This window comes from Oreochromis niloticus, linkage group LG10 (assembly GCF_001858045.2).
Source record: "Oreochromis niloticus isolate F11D_XX linkage group LG10, O_niloticus_UMD_NMBU, whole genome shotgun sequence".
Taxonomy (NCBI): Eukaryota; Metazoa; Chordata; class Actinopteri; order Cichliformes; family Cichlidae; genus Oreochromis; species Oreochromis niloticus.
In genome coordinates, this window is record NC_031975.2 from 26,240,982 (window position 1) to 26,258,669 (window position 17,688).

At 39.4% G+C, this 17,688-nt stretch overlaps 1 protein-coding gene across 5 annotated transcripts in view; it reads left to right on the forward strand.

Annotated features, from left to right (window-relative positions):
- Window positions 1–17,688, forward strand: part of capn5b (calpain 5b) — a 65,046-nt gene that overhangs the window by 1,711 nt on the left and 45,647 nt on the right. For all 5 annotated transcript variants that reach the window (XR_003221923.1, XR_003221924.1, XR_003221925.1 and 2 more), the window contains one exon: window positions 13,089–13,262. Coding sequence is in view for 2 of the 5 variants with exons in the window: in XM_025910874.1 (XP_025766659.1) it covers window positions 13,098–13,262 (165 nt within the window). In the remaining 3 variants the exon portion in view is untranslated. The remainder of the gene's footprint in view (window positions 1–13,088; window positions 13,263–17,688) is intronic.

The window sequence follows — 17,688 nt, forward strand, 5'->3', positions numbered from 1 at the left end:
ATAGCCCTCCTCCGTGATGCAGGAGAGAGGTGGGGGCGGTGGATGAAGGATGGTCTGGCTCACCCTTCCCTCTCCTCTCTCTCCCTCTCTTTCCGTGGTGTTCTGGTGCATTACTCCTCCCTGTTCACTACAGAGCATAATCAGTCTGTCAGCAGAAGCAGACTCAATCAGTCACTCCCTGACCACCACCACCACCACCACCACATCCAGTTCCACCTGAACACACTCTGATATCTGACCACACATTCACCACATCCTTCCTGTGGGGTGCCTCGGCTTTAAGCTCAAATCGCTTCAATAATCTTTATTGTCCGTTGTTGTTGTTTTTTTGTTTTTGTGACTCAAAGTGTCGTCTATCTGTACAAAACCAGATGGAAACGTGCAATACTCACATCACTCTTTAAGTTAACTACGCTACAGCCCACCTACACTGCATTTCTGCTCTACATACACCCTTATCATCTCCAGTGTGTGAATTTCCTGCATGCATCGTGAGCAACAGCTAAAAGAACAGCCTCTTACTGTGATTCCAGGGCGTGTGTGGACTCATTTGCACATCATTATTCAGTGATGTCTTCTCCCCCCAGATCTGATTAGATACGTGTTTTTCTGACTAGCTTAGAAGACTCGTTGCCATTCAGTGCTGTGTCCCAGGAGCTGTCCGTGGTCCTTAGATTAATGTGCGTAAATGCTAGCAGGGTGTGAATGGGTGAATGAGACATTTTGCAGAAAGCGCTTTCAGTGTAGAGTAGAAAAGCTTTATATAAAAACCAGTCCATTTAACATTAACCATTAATGCTCTTAAAGGAACTCTCTGTCTCTTTGCTGGTATAATATGGAGGTAATTTCATTGGCTCCTCTATCAAGAATCCACAGAAGAAGGTAGGAGTGCCCCAAGCTCCTAATTTGCTAACAGATTAAATGGAAATATACCTACAGACGAAGCAGCTTACCTAAAAGTAAGAAGAACCTGAGTGTGGGTAAGGTTAAGCAAAACTTACGGTAGAGTCGTTGTTTGTGAGTTTACTCTGACACACAGAAAAACTGCTCATTTGGAAGTTGTAGGAGTGCAAAGACTGCATTTCAGATCTACACATGACTTAATTTGAATTATTTTAGCACAGACTTGTAGCAAAGCATGAAGTGGTAATAAAAAAAACATTTTTTTATATCATTGAGCATGAATGTGTAAGTAATTTTTGCTTTATAAGACCTGGTAACCACTTTATAACCGTGTTGTAACCCAAACCTTTATCTTTTCCTAAACCTGACCGTGTAGTTTTTCATTCCTCACCTTGTCACTGATACTTGAATTTGGTCCAGCTCTTCCATTTCTCTCAGTCTCAGTCTTATCAGACTCATCAGTCAGTCGCTCCAAAACGACTATTCCACTCACTATTTTCAGCCATTCATCTTGCCTTTGTGGATCTGGTTTGTGGCATCGCTTTGTGATGGCTTTCTTACAGGCTACTAACAAGATTTTAAACAACTGTCTGTCTTCTCTTCTTCTGACACAGTATTTCCTTCCATATTACCGAAATATGGTACCTTGTTAAATGAAAGCCGAGTATTTGGCAATCACCAAAAAAAACACTCCCAGAGATGTTCAATACCAGGGCACAGACAAAAGACAAGAGACTGGTTCACATTTACTCCGACATGGCCGTGTTACAGATAAAGACGTAATAATTTCAGAAATTTCAAAAAATTGTACTGAATTCTTGAAAACCGCATTCTCTCGAAGAACGTGATGATGTAGTGGATTGTTGTGTCTCCGTATTTGCAACCGTTCATCCTCAGAAATACTCAGACGTACATTGTACATTGTAAAGCTTTGTTTTATCTCCTGAAACCAAATGAAATCCTTTTAATTAATAAGCTATCAAAAAATAAACTTTTGTCTCTGGCATGAGCGTCAAAGCGATTCACTCCATCACCAACCCATCCAACCTCCAAATGCATTTTTTTTTTTTTCCTATACAAGTGGAAAATGTGCATTCTGTAGATATGAGGGCGGACTGCTGAAGAAAATATTTTCAAGGACTCAAAAATCATGTAAAACCTAACTTGACTTCACTTTATTGTCCCAAGTAGGGAAACTTGTTGCGCAACAGCTTGTGTGATTAAAACCAACAATGCACAAAAATGTTAATTTATTTCATTCAAATGAAATGAATTTACTTATAGCAGATGGGACAAATGAGTTTTATATCTCTTAGTTTTAAATCTTTGGAAGTTTTGACTTTCTTCTCAAGCAGAAGTCCTGAAATTCTTCTGGTGAAGGATATTTCTTTCTTGCTTAATGCATCTGCCACAAAACTGAAATTAGTAAAGTAAAGAATGTGAGTCTGCATTGATTATTTTTAATATGTTATTAACTTAATATAGGTTGCTGTGATTATTAAAAAATTAGGTTAGGTTTATGGATTAAAACACTACTGGGTGAGTGTTTAGAAATGTCATGGTTTGGGTTAAAATCTTTGAAAGCTCAGATTTCTTGGTTGACATGGTGTCGCAGCCCCCAATTTGTGTGGACAAAATACATGCTGCAGACAGAAAATATACCAGACTTTCTGCTAAAAATACATTACCCACAAATCCCTGTCGGCTATCAAGAAAAACACGTGACATTTTGTGTCCAGGTACGCGAACAAAGATTGACTCTTTTGTGATTGTTTCACCTTCTGCTCATCTCCAGTGTGGTCCCACCCAGTGCTGTGTCACAGGAGCTCTCCGTGGTCCTTAGATGAATACTCTTCATGGTGCTGCAGAAGAAGCTTGACAGAAGGAGGCTCGAGTTGGAAAACAAAATAATGCGATATTACTCTTTGCATTAATTTTTCACTAGAGGGCTCTCAGTTTTTTCTCATTATAAATCCAGTACACCTGCTTCTTTAACAGCGGTGCTTTTTCACCCCCTCCTAAAAGGTTAAACTTGCTTAATGTTTTGGTTGACGTAGACAAAAGAGAGGATTCCTACAATAAGATCAATCTGGAGGAAGCCTAACAGTGTATCTGATTAATGAAGTTTAAGGAAATTACTGCAAAACAAAGCATGTTGTTGAATTCATTTATCTGCATGATGTTGGTAACTTAATGAATAATCAATAAGTGTGGATTACAATAATACCCAACCACAGATTTATTTTCTCAATTAGTGTGGGATTCACATATGTCAAAATCTTGCCATTTCGCCATCATCGATGCTCTGCGATCCCTCGGCCAGCACTGGGCAGCACCAGTTGAGTGAGATCAATGTTGACATCTGCTGACCAGCAGCTCTTCCTGCTCAGTAATGCAGGCATAGCACAATGAAGCAAGGGCAGCTGGCAGTCTGGGCCTTTGCTCGTATTCAGCCATTTGTTCATGTGTGTTGTTCACTTACAGCGAAGATCATTCCTGGACTGCGATTGGTTTATTATCACTGCCGCGGCCTCTCCACCAAAATCTGTAACCTCACAAGATGTCAGGCTTCTAACACTGTTGTGTAAACAAACAGGGGAACAAGCTCAGTGTCAGAAATGAGGAAAAAGCGAGCATTGTGAATAATTTGTTTTCCGAGATCAACAGTTTAGAGCGCAGTTGAAGATTAATATTTGCTGCTGGAAGCAATGCATTAAACAACATGTTATTACATCAGCGGTGCTCACATTTGTCAGAAAGGGCCCTTTGTTTCCTAGTCATTCCTAAGATTATTGATCGCTGATTGGCTGACTTTTCCCTCCAGCGTTTCACCTCTCTCCAGTGCATGAGCCGTCGTTTTCTGAATCATGTCTCCATTGTTTTGGGGGATAGATTTGTGCTTTGTGTCAGCTGGGAATTCTTTAACTGTCATTTTGTCCTTTCAAAAGTCTTCCTCCTCCTCCACACTCCTCCTCAGCTGCATCAGGATTTACCTCATTTATTGATTCTGACTGCTTTCACTTCCAAACAAAATCTATCATGGTCACGTCTAATGGTTGAATTCTGATAATTCTATTGATGATGGAAATGCCATCTTCCTAATATTCACAGTTTCTTGGTTGTGTTGTCTTTGTAATTTCTGAAGAGGCAGAGAAACTAAATGGGCTGCTTTTAGCCTTTTGATGACTATCAGAGTCTGCCCTGCCTCCACTCGCTTGCTTCACCCATTGTTCCCATTGCGTAGGCAGTTCTTACTGAGTTTCCATTGGAGAAACCTCCCATCTGCTTTCTTTCCGCACTCGTAGGAGAGCTGAAGTCTTAAATCATCATAAAGCACGTCTTCCCAAACATCTGCCTGCAGTCCAACAGCATTTCTTCCACATCAGAGCTCCTGTGGCCACCAGTAGACCTTTTTCAAAGCAGACGTTTTCAAATGTCATTACGGGAAAATCACATGTGCATTAATGGTGGTTGTGCTCCACTTAGGGAGGGCCCTACTATTGTGTACACTGATTCACTGTCATTGCTCAGGGGGACACTTAATGGAACAGAACCACCGTTAAAGAGAGGCCTATTAATCTCATTTTTAGGTCCATATTGTTATTCTTCTGCTAGAGAGAGCTCTGCAAGATTCACAGTTCTAAATAATCCTGTTTACTTTTACAGTGGGGCTTGATGCAGCCCATTAGCTCATCCTCTATCTGTGCCAGAACTGGAGTTCAGCTCAGTTCAGCTCCATGTCAGGTTGATGTGTGTATAGGTAACAGTCCAAAAAACCAACGAAGGAGATGAGTTTTAATTTTAGACGGATCAGGAAGACAGAAACACAGGATTGTACCAGGGATGTAAATCAATATAAATATTTAGGGACAGCAATTGATGAAAACCACAAGTGTAATTTACAAGAAAGGATCGCGAGGCTTATACTTCAAGTAAAAGCTGTGACAGCTTGAAAAGAACCAGACCTGCAGATGTGTTTTATTTCTGATCTTCATCATTTATCAATCAGAGAAAAAGAGGCGATTCCAATAAACCAGTCAGAGTGATGCTTTTGAAATAAATCCTAAGTCCTCACCTGTCAGTTCCTTCTACCTGTGTCAGTTAAACAGCAGTTAGCGTCCATTCCAGTGGGATACACTGTAATGTGTTGTAACCAACTGTAAAAAAAAGTGTAAAGCCCTCAAGTGGGCTCGTGGGAAATTGCTTACAAGTCATATTTATCTGGTTTAAAAAGGAAGATACTTTCTAGATCTGTGTTTGGCTTTTTTGTGGTCTCAGGGCCAGATTTACTAATGCATTGTGCCAGCGCAAGCTAGGTTTTTGTGTAAACAAAAAGGGGGGAAAAATTGCTGTCTGTATTTACAAAGATAAAGCAATGAGAAGATTGCATGTAAGAGGTGGGAATTCAGCAATTTTTGTGACTGATCCTGTTGCATATATATTTCTAGGAGCTCTTTTCTAGATGAGCAAAATATACAGAGGCGAAAATCTAAATCAAGCGTGCAAACTGAGTTACTGTTCCTGACCCGCAGCTAAACTGCCAATTGTTAGGATAGTTAATGCAGAAAAAAAAGATGTTGCATTTTTTTGGTGATTGATATTGAAATGAACTGATTGTTCCTGTGAAACTGTGCAACTTTTGGAAATCACACGTAAAACTAACCAGTCCTATGAGCACTGTTTTGGGGATTGCACTCACACGCTGTTTGGTAAATCTGGCTTTAATGTTGGAAATGTGGTCAAGTCGGGGAGACAGATAAAGAGGTCATTTTTGCTTCCCTCCAAAAGTCATTGATGAAATTGTAATGGATCTCTTTGGTCAGTTTGATTGATCTCACTCAGATTCCTAAAGATCAATAAGTATAAGTTTATTTGTTGGCTCAAAGAAAGGCTAAGTTCTCAAAAAAGAATTTTCCTGCGATTCAGTGAAAAAATTATTCCTGTAAAGGGAGAATTTGGGGATAAGCACCAGATTTAAGAGGAAAATTTAAGAAGAAATTCTTTTTTAATTTTCCCCACTCTGTTAGTTAATTAATCCACTCTATCTCACTTTATCAACTGAAATGAGTGGGGGTTATTTTTTTGTTATAGGTGTAAGACGCATGCCCGGAAAAACAAAAATAATGCATCTTGATGCATTCTCAATCATCCAGGAAGGTAAGCCCATTGTTCCTTCAGTGGGCTGGTTTCAGTCATTATGCAAATGTACTGTTTATAAGGTTTGGGGAAACCTGCAGTCAGCTGAGACTGAAGAAGTCACTTGGATGAGTGACGAAACATTTCTCCCACAAAATGCTACGTCCAGATGAACAGATTCAACTTTTGGAAAAATAATGCATGCTGCACAAATGAACAGTGTTAGATTAGTCTAGACAGAGTTTTGTTTGCAACAGTCACAGCAATAAGATAAAACCTGCAGAAAGATTGCAAGAAAACAACACAGAATGATGCAACTATGTTAGTCCAGAGTGGTGGGAAAGGGGGTGAGCCACCCTAAGTGATGGTGATGTAGTGCCATCAGGATGGAGATTTTTGCAAACCTCGTGTGGACAGAGAGCTTTTATACCTTTTTATATTTATTTATCATTTATTATCATAATATTATATAATATTGTTTATATATTAATTTAACTCTGATGAATAAATCCAGTTGCTAGTGTGCGGTGCCTGTTGCTGCTGTTGCTGTGCAGCTCATTAATGTCAATGTATAGAGCTGTAACGTCTTCTTCATTGGAGTTGCCACAAACATACATGAAATTTCTATTGTATGTCAAGTGTTTACCTTAGCTTTAGAGTGTATTTGTCAAAGGGGTTGGGTATTTGTGTGTATATGTGCATATAGTTATATTGGAAAGTGATTTTGTGATAGGGACATTAGATACGGCTCATCATGGTGAAGAGGGAGCTGAACGTAGCTGAGGTGGTTTGGGCATCTGACAAGGATGGCTTAGTGTTCTGGGCATGTCTTACCAGGAGAAGAAGTGGCTGAGCTCAGTCATTCGACGGGGACTTGGAGTAGAGCCACTGCTCCTCCACATCGAAAGGAGTCAGTTGAGGTGGTTCGTGCATCTGACTAGGATTCCACCTGAAAGCCTCCTAGGTGAGGTATTCTGGGCATGTCCTACTGAGAGGAGGCCAAGGGTCAGACCCAGAACTCACTGGAGAGATTATGTCTGAGCTGGCTTGGGAACGTCTTGGTGTCCCCCAATGACCCGAACCCAGATAAGCGGCAGAAAATGTATGGATGGATTATCCAGTAGCGGATTAAAGCAGCAGTTGTTCTTTCAGATGAATAAAAAGAAGCAAAAGTGCTAAAATAGGTGGCAAATGTACCAGCATAGGAGACTGTATGGGAAGTGCAGGCGTCAAGTTTATGGATCATCCTGCTTCACAGAACAGAGAATTTGTTTGAAAATTAGATTTAAATGCACCACATACTGACAGATAATCATAGTACAAAACTTGCAGCTTTAATTTTGAGCAGTGATTGTTATTGTTCTTGCCACAGTAGTGAAGAAATGCAGCCCAGCAGCTCCTCAGGATTCGTTCTCTGCAGGTGATCCTGTTGGCAGTCCACAGAGGCCAGATGACAGCATGGTTTTCCCCATTGCAGTCACGAGCCAAGTCACCAGGCCATCTGTCAGACTTTGCTTCCAACTGCGACCTCCTCGTTCCCTCAGGAATTTACTTTATCACTCACTCAAGAGTCAGATAGCTTGTTAATTCCTCTAAAGTGAACTTACTGGCTATTTTCTTTAATTAAGGTTAGAGACTAATCAGATACAGGCTGTAGGTAATGTGACATATCTGAAAACCACACTTGCAGTACTTGCAGCAGGATGTTTAAAGTGGTTTCACGCTGTTGGGCTGCCTATTTGCTTTGAACATATGAATGTCTGCTGAAAGCATGAGATTTCTCAAAGTGTCAGAAAAAGTTAGTCCTTAAATCCTTCAGGTTAATAATGTTTGAAAGGTACTGTGGTTAGATTTCATTTAGCTGCTCACGTACTTTCAGTGGGGCTGCTCTCAATTTTCTGTTCTCCTCATTTTCCCAAAGATATTAGATGTCATTGAGCACTGCTGGAAGGTGAACAGGTCATCTCAGCCCAATTAAAAAACACTTTATTTTAATACCACTGCTGCGTAGTAATCTGGCATAAGGAGACTTGAGCAGAATTTGGTTTTACTACTTTACTATACTGAGAAATTTTACATGATACATTAATACTACAGGCATATGCACACATGTTTTGTTGTTGAATCTATTATTAGGTCATTTTTCGGCAAAAAATGCTGATTTACTGCTTCAGAGTTGAACTTGTTCAGATGCAGATTGGTTCAGTACCAAGTTTAACAGGGATACATTTCCATTTCTCTGAGCAGGTTTTTCTCCGCACACTTCTGTTTGCAGCATGATCCAAACAACATCACAGGAGCATTTCATCTGTGAGTTTTAAGATGAGTTTGAAAAGCTGTAGCGGAATAAGCCCTCCCACTTAATCTGAACATCTCCCCCTTGACTCTGTGTTGGAGCACAGCGTCACTTAAAAGCTGAGCCCTACAAAGACTCGAGTGCCTCAAGCAGCCGGATTATACACTGGTGTCTTTTTAGCATTCAGAACGTGTTAGCTTTAAAACAGCAGGCTCTCATAATGCACCCGAGAGTGCATCTGACAGGTTATGTGTATTGTTTGATCTGCCAAGTATAAGCAACTAAAACATACAGGCTCAAATATGTGCACTCACTTAAATATTTTATCAAGTGATGCTGAAGGTTTACAGTGTTTATTGCATAACCAAGGCAAGGCCTATTGACCTCTCGTTAGTGATCATGATTGACTACAATTACTAGTTTCTCTTTGTGGCATTCAAATGATTTGATTGACAGCACTCATTGGACTGACCAATACTTTGTAGATTTACACAGGCTGGTCTTTTATAAACATTTCTAAACAACTGCAGATTCAATGATCATCAGTTCAAACAACTGTATGTAAGTACAAGTTTTTTGGATATGTCATCACTTTGCCAAAGTCAGGAAGGAGACCCAAACTTCAAGCTCAACTGAAATTTGCAGCCACCCTCATGAACAAGCCAAAAGCCTTCTGAAGAAGATTTATAGTCACACAAGACAAAGATTGAGCTATCTGGCCACATTCACAAGAGACATGTTTGGAAGAGTGAACGTGAGGCTTTCAAACCTAAGAACACTGTACCGACTGTCAAGCATGGTGTTGGCAGCATCATGCTTTGGGGCTGTGTTGCAGCCACTCGTATCAGTATATAAATGAAGGAGGGACTACTGGGCTGGGTATCGTCACTGATTTCTAGAATCAATTGGATTCTGATTCACAAGGTCCCGATTCGATTTGATTCGATTGATTCGATTTGAATCGGGGAAATTTTGCCTCAGACAGTCAGAAATATTATAATTCTGATAATTTATTAGTACATATCCATATTTTTATATCTATAAAAAGAAAGCTGACACTTCTGAGACTTTATCAAAGGTGTAAGCATCACAGCAGATGCCTTTGCGTCAAAGTAACTGAGCATAAAACACAGAAAAACATGAAGGAGATTTTCCTGGCCTGGCTTTTTATAGCAGATAACCTTAAAAATATTCTGCAATACAACAAAAACTAAAGAAAACCATGAATCAACATAAACATTACCTGATGCTGCTGAAGTGAAGCAGAGCAAAGTTACAGAGGTTTAATTAGAGACACAGCTAAGCATTTTGCAATTTCGCATAATTTTAAAAAGTTTAAATTTCTTCAGTACTGAACAGCAGAAATGAGACTTTCTTGTCGGAAGTCAGTTAAATAAAAAAAATAAAAAATTAAAAAAAGGTCAGACAGCGCTGTACATAATGGTATACTGGTGATAAGCAAGCGAATAATGCAGAAAACAGAGATTTTTAGATGGGAAACTGTTCTTGAAGTACACTGAGAGAGAGAGAGAGAGAGAGAGAGTTGTGCATGAAGTGTTATTTTATCGTGGTGGAAGCAAAACAGCAAAAGTAAGAGGGAATTCATGACAATGTTTATGTGAAGTGAAATGTGAAGCGTAGTTTGGATCTTCTTTTGCTGCTGGTTCAATCAATTTTGGTTGGAGAGTGATGAAACCTGCAGCTTCAGAATCTAGCGCAAAAAAGATGTAAACACAAAGACCGGACCGCCGACGCATCAGAATCAGTGGGATGTCAGCTTTCAGCCCTGATGGCGTGTCTTTGTACGTGCCATCGGGTGAGAAAGACGACATCTCACTGATTCTGATGCGTCGGCGGGTCTGTGCTTTGTGTTAACGTCTTTGTGCAGAATCCCACTCATAAGGATTACCTCCAAATTCTTCACTTCAGCTTCCCCTCAGCTCAACAGCTCGATAAAATGTGAAAACCCAAACTTGATTTGGGTTTTCAGACAGGGTAATGATCCCAAACACATATTAAAACTGGTTTTAGAATGGATAAATGCTAGGCCACATCTATGCTAGGAAACCAACAAAATTCAATAAATTCTATTAATTCCGCCAAGAAGAGGTCAGAGGTCAGATAGCCACCCAGAAACTTGGTGATGGCTACCATAAGTGTCTGGTCGATGCACAGGGACATTTAACCAAATATGTGGAAGTATATGCATATATTTGAGTCTGTGTTCTTTTGATCCTGTGTGTATTATAGAAAATCCAAAATAATTTCAAACTTGTGCACCCAATTTTTTTTGAAGTCATTAAAGATGTATGCTGTCAATCATTGCACCCTTGAAAAAAAAGAACAGTTCAAGGAATTAATCAAAATCAAATCAAAAGCTCAAAATTATCAGGACCTTCTTGTCCATGATGAGTGCATGTTATCTTCTGACCACAACCATAATAATACTAATCCAGTGTTTGTCAGCATCAACTGTAATTATTAATATTTAAGTTTTTCTCCTGGTGTTGATATTTCTTTGTTTATGTGTCTTCATGCCAGCAGTCATTTTATTAGTTGATAAGTGTTCAGGGTCTAATAAGGGTTCATGGCACTGTACTAATTATATGTGCATCTTGGCAAATCAATCAAAATAAAGCAGGATGTCACATTAACCTTGAGTGCAACAAGACTTATTGATCTGCATGATCTGCATTTGTCTTCTCCTGACTTCTACCTGTCAATAAGACCTTTCCACACACGCAGTACTGTTCTTAATTAGTATCAAGAACATTATAAGAACAAAATATTTAGAAAATTAATGTTTTCCATAGTTTACTAATTTGAGGTACAACCACAGCTAGATTCAACAGTAAAACAGTCTTTAACCTGCCAGTTTCCAAGCACACAGAGTCTGTGTAATGACAATGTAAGAGCAGTGCCAGTGTGCAGTCTTCTACTGCTCTTAGACTGGAACGTATTAAATGAATTGATCAGAGCTGTATGCCTCCAATTTACAGATTAGATAAATGCCATCCCATCTCAAGTCAGTGATTCCCAGTGTGGGGATTGAGAGTCTCTTCGTGGGTATGCAGGGTTAAGCTGATTAAGACTTTGGATATTTATTTCCAAACTTTTCTTACTATGTGAAATATTAGATTAGCTTATTATGATTAGACATGTGAGGTGAGACAATATCAGAACTTTGAACTTGTAACCTTTACTTGGCTCAAATGCAGTGATAAGTGTTTTCAGGAAACATCAGAGGAACTACTTTGTGACACTGTAACTGGGTAAATAATGAGGTGAGTTAATCAATAATAATTAAAAAAATTCTGCTGTCACACAAAATAACAAAATCTATTTTTATCACCAGTCAGTAAACTCAGTTTCTAATCAGCCAGTATGATTTTGCCTTAAATGCCTTACAGCGAGGCTCTGATTTCATAAGTTGTCAATAGTTCTGCTGGCAGAGGTATCGATTATGATGTGACACTGACAGAAAAGGACATGTGCAAATTGCTGACCATGAAAAGTTCAGACATGAATAATTCTGTGCATCTGAAAATCATATTGACTGTTTCTGAGGTTTTAATTAAATAAAAAGAGTTGTCAGTTGTGTTGAGTCCAGTGCTAAGGGATAGCTACCTCTTTCTGACATTCTGACAGTAAAACTAATAAATATGATGAGTTATTTAAAAACAGTTGATAAGATTAAAACCCTATTAGATATTGCTGATTTGTCCTAAAAGTCGGACTTTTAAAGTTGACCTTGTGTACTTTGTTGTTTTATTTTCTATCGTGTACATATGTTACAGTGGCGGAGGCTCAAGTTACACATATGTACAATGTATGTGTAAGTAATCTCTGTGAGTCAAAAAGGCTCTGTTTCAGACAGTTCTTTTCTACTCTTGGCTCTTTATGATGGTTTAGAAGGCATATCGCTAATATGACTATTTCAGGCACAGAGTTCATGCAAAGCTACTCTAGTAAACTCCAAAAATAAGAATACGGATAAGATGATAATAGATCACATTTAATAAGTAATTTGCTAAGAAAACATGCACTTCTAGCTGTAACTGATGTTAGCTTTGGTTATTGTGTGGAGACCAAAATGGAGCTAAAAAGAATGAATTAAAGTATTTTATTCATTAGTATGGAAGAAATGTGGCTCCAAATTAATTCTAACATTGTTTTGTGTTTGCTTAATGTGTAAATAAATGTGTAAGTGTTTTATTTTGTTCATTTTGTATCGATGTGTAGCCTAGTGATGTATGTTAAGTAAGCACTTAGTGATGTGTAAAACGATGTGCCATTTATTCAGTGTCTCAGTATTGATTATCCCTTCAATAGTTCTTAGTTTGCCTCCTCCTTCACTCACCGGTTCCCCTGCTTGCCCTGAGCTGATCAATGTATATGTGACTCCTTTAATGCATAGCAGTGATAATTAGGCCCAGGAGGATATCAGTGAATTGACAGATTAATCATTTTGACCCAGTGAAGCCTGCCTGTGCTCAAGGCAGCAGCGCACATCGACTTTCTGTTTCCACTGAGAGCTTTCGCTGCTAAGGTATTACCGTCTGCTGGATTCGGCTGTCAGTCTGCCGGGATGACTGTGAGTGGAAGGAAATGTATTTTCAGAAATTAAACAAGATGGTGCTTTTTCAGAGAGGATGCTGAAATGTGTGTGTGGAAGTCAATGATAGAAGAGGAGGGTGGTGTGATGACAGGATGCAGATCTGTATTTCATTGCCATCTGCGTTGTGTCCTCCAGGGCTGCAGCATGTTCACTTCAGTGAAGGCCTTCGAGGGGCAGCAGTACTCCACCCTGAAGAGGCAGTGCTTGCAGAGTGGCCTGCTCTTCGAGGACCCCCGCTTCCCCGCCACAGACGACTCGCTCTTTTACCAGGGTAACAGGATCGGACGTGTCGTCTGGAAGAGGCCTCGGGTAGGTCGGCTTGTTTCAGCAAAACAAAAACTGATAAATCTGATTAAAAGTGCAGCATTAAAGGTTTACTGCTGCTGATGAATATAAATATACAGGTATTAATTTTACAGTTCACCAAACTGCTGATGAAATGTGTTTTAGCATTTTTAAATCCATTTATTTATTTTTGTATGAGGAAAAGTATCTATAGGTAAGCACTGAACCAAACAAGAGTGTTGATATCTGTGCTGTACTGCAGCGGTCCCCAACCTTTTTTGCGCCACGGACCGGTTTATGCCCGACAATATTTTCACGGACCGGCAATAAGGTGTCGCGGATAAATACAACAAAATAAAACTAGTACCGGTACCGAAAAAAAGAAGATTTATTCATAACACACGTGAAAAGACCCAGGAAAACCGAGTTAACAATAAAAACGATAACAAAATAACGCTGAAAACCGATAAAAACCCTGAAAACCATACATTTCACACCTGAGCCTCAACTCTCGCGGCCCAGTACCAAACGACTCACGGACCGGTACCGGTCCGAGGCCCGGGGTTGGGGACCGCTGCTGTACTGGACGAAATCACTGGATTGTAGGGGCGTGTCCAGAGGGGGGGCGAACAGAGTGGCACCGCCCCTTGGTTAAGATGATCTAAAAATATGTTACACTATATTTTTATAGCTGAAGTTACCCAGCAGTTAATAAGAAACTAAAATGATCTCCAGCTGAAAATCAAAAGTGATGTAATAATTACCTAAAGATTAAATAATATAGTCTGTAATGCATATTATTCTTCATAATTACTACTTTTACTTTCGGTACTTATATTTTGATAAAAACAAACCTAATGGATTGGTTACTGATTGGCTAATAATATGATTACCATAACAAATTACATAAAAACTTGGTTTCGAGTAACACATTTGGTGCTTTTTAAGTATTGTTTAGTTTTAAAACTGCTAAGGCGTAGAGTGTCTGTGTCCAGATATTAATTATCATTAAATATTAAAGCTGTACAATCATTCCACCATAGAAAAAGAACGGTTCAAAAAAATCATTAAAAGCCTCAAATTACCAAGACATTCGTCTTGGTGAACAAATGTACATTTCTGACCACAATGGTAGATATTATTAAGTTTCGTTAGGAGAAGAAAAAAGACAGACTCCAGCTGGTTTAGGTATAATACAAACTGCGATATCTGAGAAGATTCAAATATGATAAATGCTACCGAGCACTCCTAAACACCACTTTAACTTATTTACAGTTAACTCTTTCATTCCTTTTAGGCACACTAAATACAACAAACATTTCTGGACTCAACCAATTCAGCATTTGTGGCCAGTGTTTCCAATTCTACCAGTAAGAAGCCTCAATAAGCTTCAGCTTCACTGAAATTCTGCCTCTTTTTTTGCCTGTAATATTATTTAAATGTCTGGGGAAAAGCAGCTCCAGTAATTCTAACATGTATGTTCGCACAGAAGGAGTAACAAGCTGCTATTCTTGGTCCAAGATCAGTTCACCCACTGAAAGATATGTGGGAGCAATGTGCGTTTGAATCTCTGGAAATAATTTGTGCTAAGATGTTGCTAACTGACTGTTGTTGTTGTTGCTTAGTAGTAGTAACATTTATCACTGTATTTCCATGGGGTTGACCCAGATTTTCATGAAGCGAGGATGAACTAAGTGTGAATGCAACTAAATACATGTAAATATTCATTGGTTGCAGTACATAAATACAAGTGTTTCAGTTACTTTGCACATTGGATGTTATATAGCTAGCTACCATTACTAAATATTAACTCTATATTAACTCTTTCTTATTTTTTTATTATTGATATATTTTCATTCAATTACTATTCCTATAAATATTATGCTACATGTAGTTTCAGTAAATCTATGTGTTAATCCACAATAACATGCTCTATTTGCTAACTCTTAATGTGGTAGAGTGTAGAATTATTGAATTTTTCCAGAGTATTACTGTTATCATTTTCCACACTGACATTTTAAATGTAAGTTTGAATTATTCTACTTTCTAATTCTAATTATACGCAATTCACTGTAGTTTAAAATATTATGTTATTCCAGCTAATATGCAAGTATAATAAATTAGATTTATTAGATTTCTGTTGACCTCACATGATGTGTAAAATCTAAATAAGTATAAATGATTGACTTGTATAAAAAGAAGTGTATACATTTGCCAAAATCATTTTTTATGTTTCTGTAATGGTTAGCCCACCAGATAGCAGATTTTTAATGATAAAATGTAATCATTGTTTTTATTGCCTTGTTATCGCTCCTCTCTCGGACCTTGGTATTTTTTTCATTTCTCGTGTACCTTCTTCCTGATGTTGATATAACTTGGTATCACTACATCTCTCACTACAGCCGTCTTCCTCTGCTTATCTACTACTATGTCCGGTTGGTTAGCTATCACCACTTTGACTGAGCTAAAATCCTTCTAGATACAGGACATTCTCAACCACCCTATCCCATTTTGACCTCAGGACTTCCAGGCCATACTCGGCACAGATTTTCCTGTATACCATGCAAGCCACTTGATTATGCCGTTCCATCTATGCCCTGCTAGCTAGCATCTTTCACCCTGCTGGTATGTGCTGGATTGTTTCATGGGGGATCTTTGAACAGTCTGATCTTGGGGTTTTTGCCTTGTATAGTAAACCCCAGGCCTCTATGGATCTTGTGCTTAGAGCTTGTTGCTGTGCTGCCATGATTAGTGCCTCTGTGCTGTCTTTCAGTCCAGCTTTATCCAGCCATTGGTAGGATTTCTCAATGTCAGCTACTTCTTCTATTTGCCAGTGGTACATGCCTTGCAGGGGCCTTTTCTTCCTTGATGGTTCCTGTTCCTACTCCTCTTCTTTCTCAGGTTTCTGCTGCCTGAGGTATTCACTAAGCACACTATCAGCAATGGGCGTTTTCCTAATGTACTCATAGATCGTTGTTGTTTTATCCTGGATAGTGGTTCTGATACTCACTAGACCTTCCTTCCTCTTAACATACAGTCTCAGGGCCCTGGACTTGAGGTGAAACCCTCCATGCATGGAAAGGAGCTTCCTTAACTTCATTAATGGACATCTGTGGTTTGATTTCTTTGTGCAGTTTATATATACATATGAGGGAAGTAAACGTGTGAAACTGAACATACTGCACATTGGGAGTGCACTGAAGTCACTGACAGACTGAGTTCAGCAGTGTCACAGATTTTTGGGAAGATGCTGTGTTTCAGCGTGTTTGTGTGTGTGAGGAGCGCTCTGAAAAGACGGGGAGAAGCTTAACCAAATCGCGCCGAGGGTGTGTAGAGATCTCTTGTAGAGATTTGCGAGCGATGCATGGGTCTGTCCCGGCGATGTTTTGTGCTATTTCATGACACACTGGAGGGCCTTTTTGCGAGCTTTGGTGCAGCTACTGTACCAAGCTGTCACACAGCTCACATTATTGTGCATCTGTAAATGCTGACAAGCAGTTTTTGGGCGAAGTTGGGTCTCCTTAACCTCATTAAGAAATGAAAGCACTGTTGTGTCTTACCCATGACTGCTGAGGTATTGTCATCCCAGGCAAGATGAAACCTAAAGCTGAAGACTCCATGAGCTCTGTGTGTGGGTTTTTTTTGCAGCCCTACATCTATATCTCTTTGGTCTTTGTGATGTTTAAGACCAAGTTATTATTGATTCATCATGATGTTCCTGTATGCATGCCTATTGTTAGCAGTTATAAGTGTGATGACTGTTGTATCATCTGCAAACTTGTTGCAAATACAACAAGAGCTAAAATTTGGGGTTTGAGCATCCAATTTGGTAAATCTACAAACTGCAATCAGAATTCAATTCTTATACAAGAAACTTTACCCAAAACTTCACAGTTTATATGTTCAGAATAATTTACTCCTCAGCATACATGCGCGTAAATAACACCCTATTCCCTGGACAGTCAGTGAGGCACAGCCAATGCCCTGCAGAAATATTTTATTCTGGGCATAAATAGTGAGCAGTTTTTGCACCTGTAAAAACACTCACATTGGGGAGTTATCTGTGCCAAAGGTGCTTGCAGAACAAGAGTTTTGTGACATAGAGAAAGACTAAACATTTATAATTTAACACTAACATCAGTTGCAATCAGTCATTGCTCTACTGCACTCTCTAGTCTCCTGTATAAGCTAGCACCGCGCGTGTCTTTTGGTGGTGGATGATATCAGATGTAGGGCCTCAGGATTTACTGAGCCGAGTCCCCTGCCGCTGTTATCCTCCTCTCACAGCACGCCGTGGTTCTGGATGCTGTAACCTCCTTCTGCCTGTGTACCGCTGCAGCGTGCAGCCAGCGTGCATTGCCATGGAAACTGGGTCACACAGATTATATGTTTTGGTCTGTGCTGATGTCAGTCATGCAGACGGAAAACTGGAAGAAGTCAAAGGGAGAGA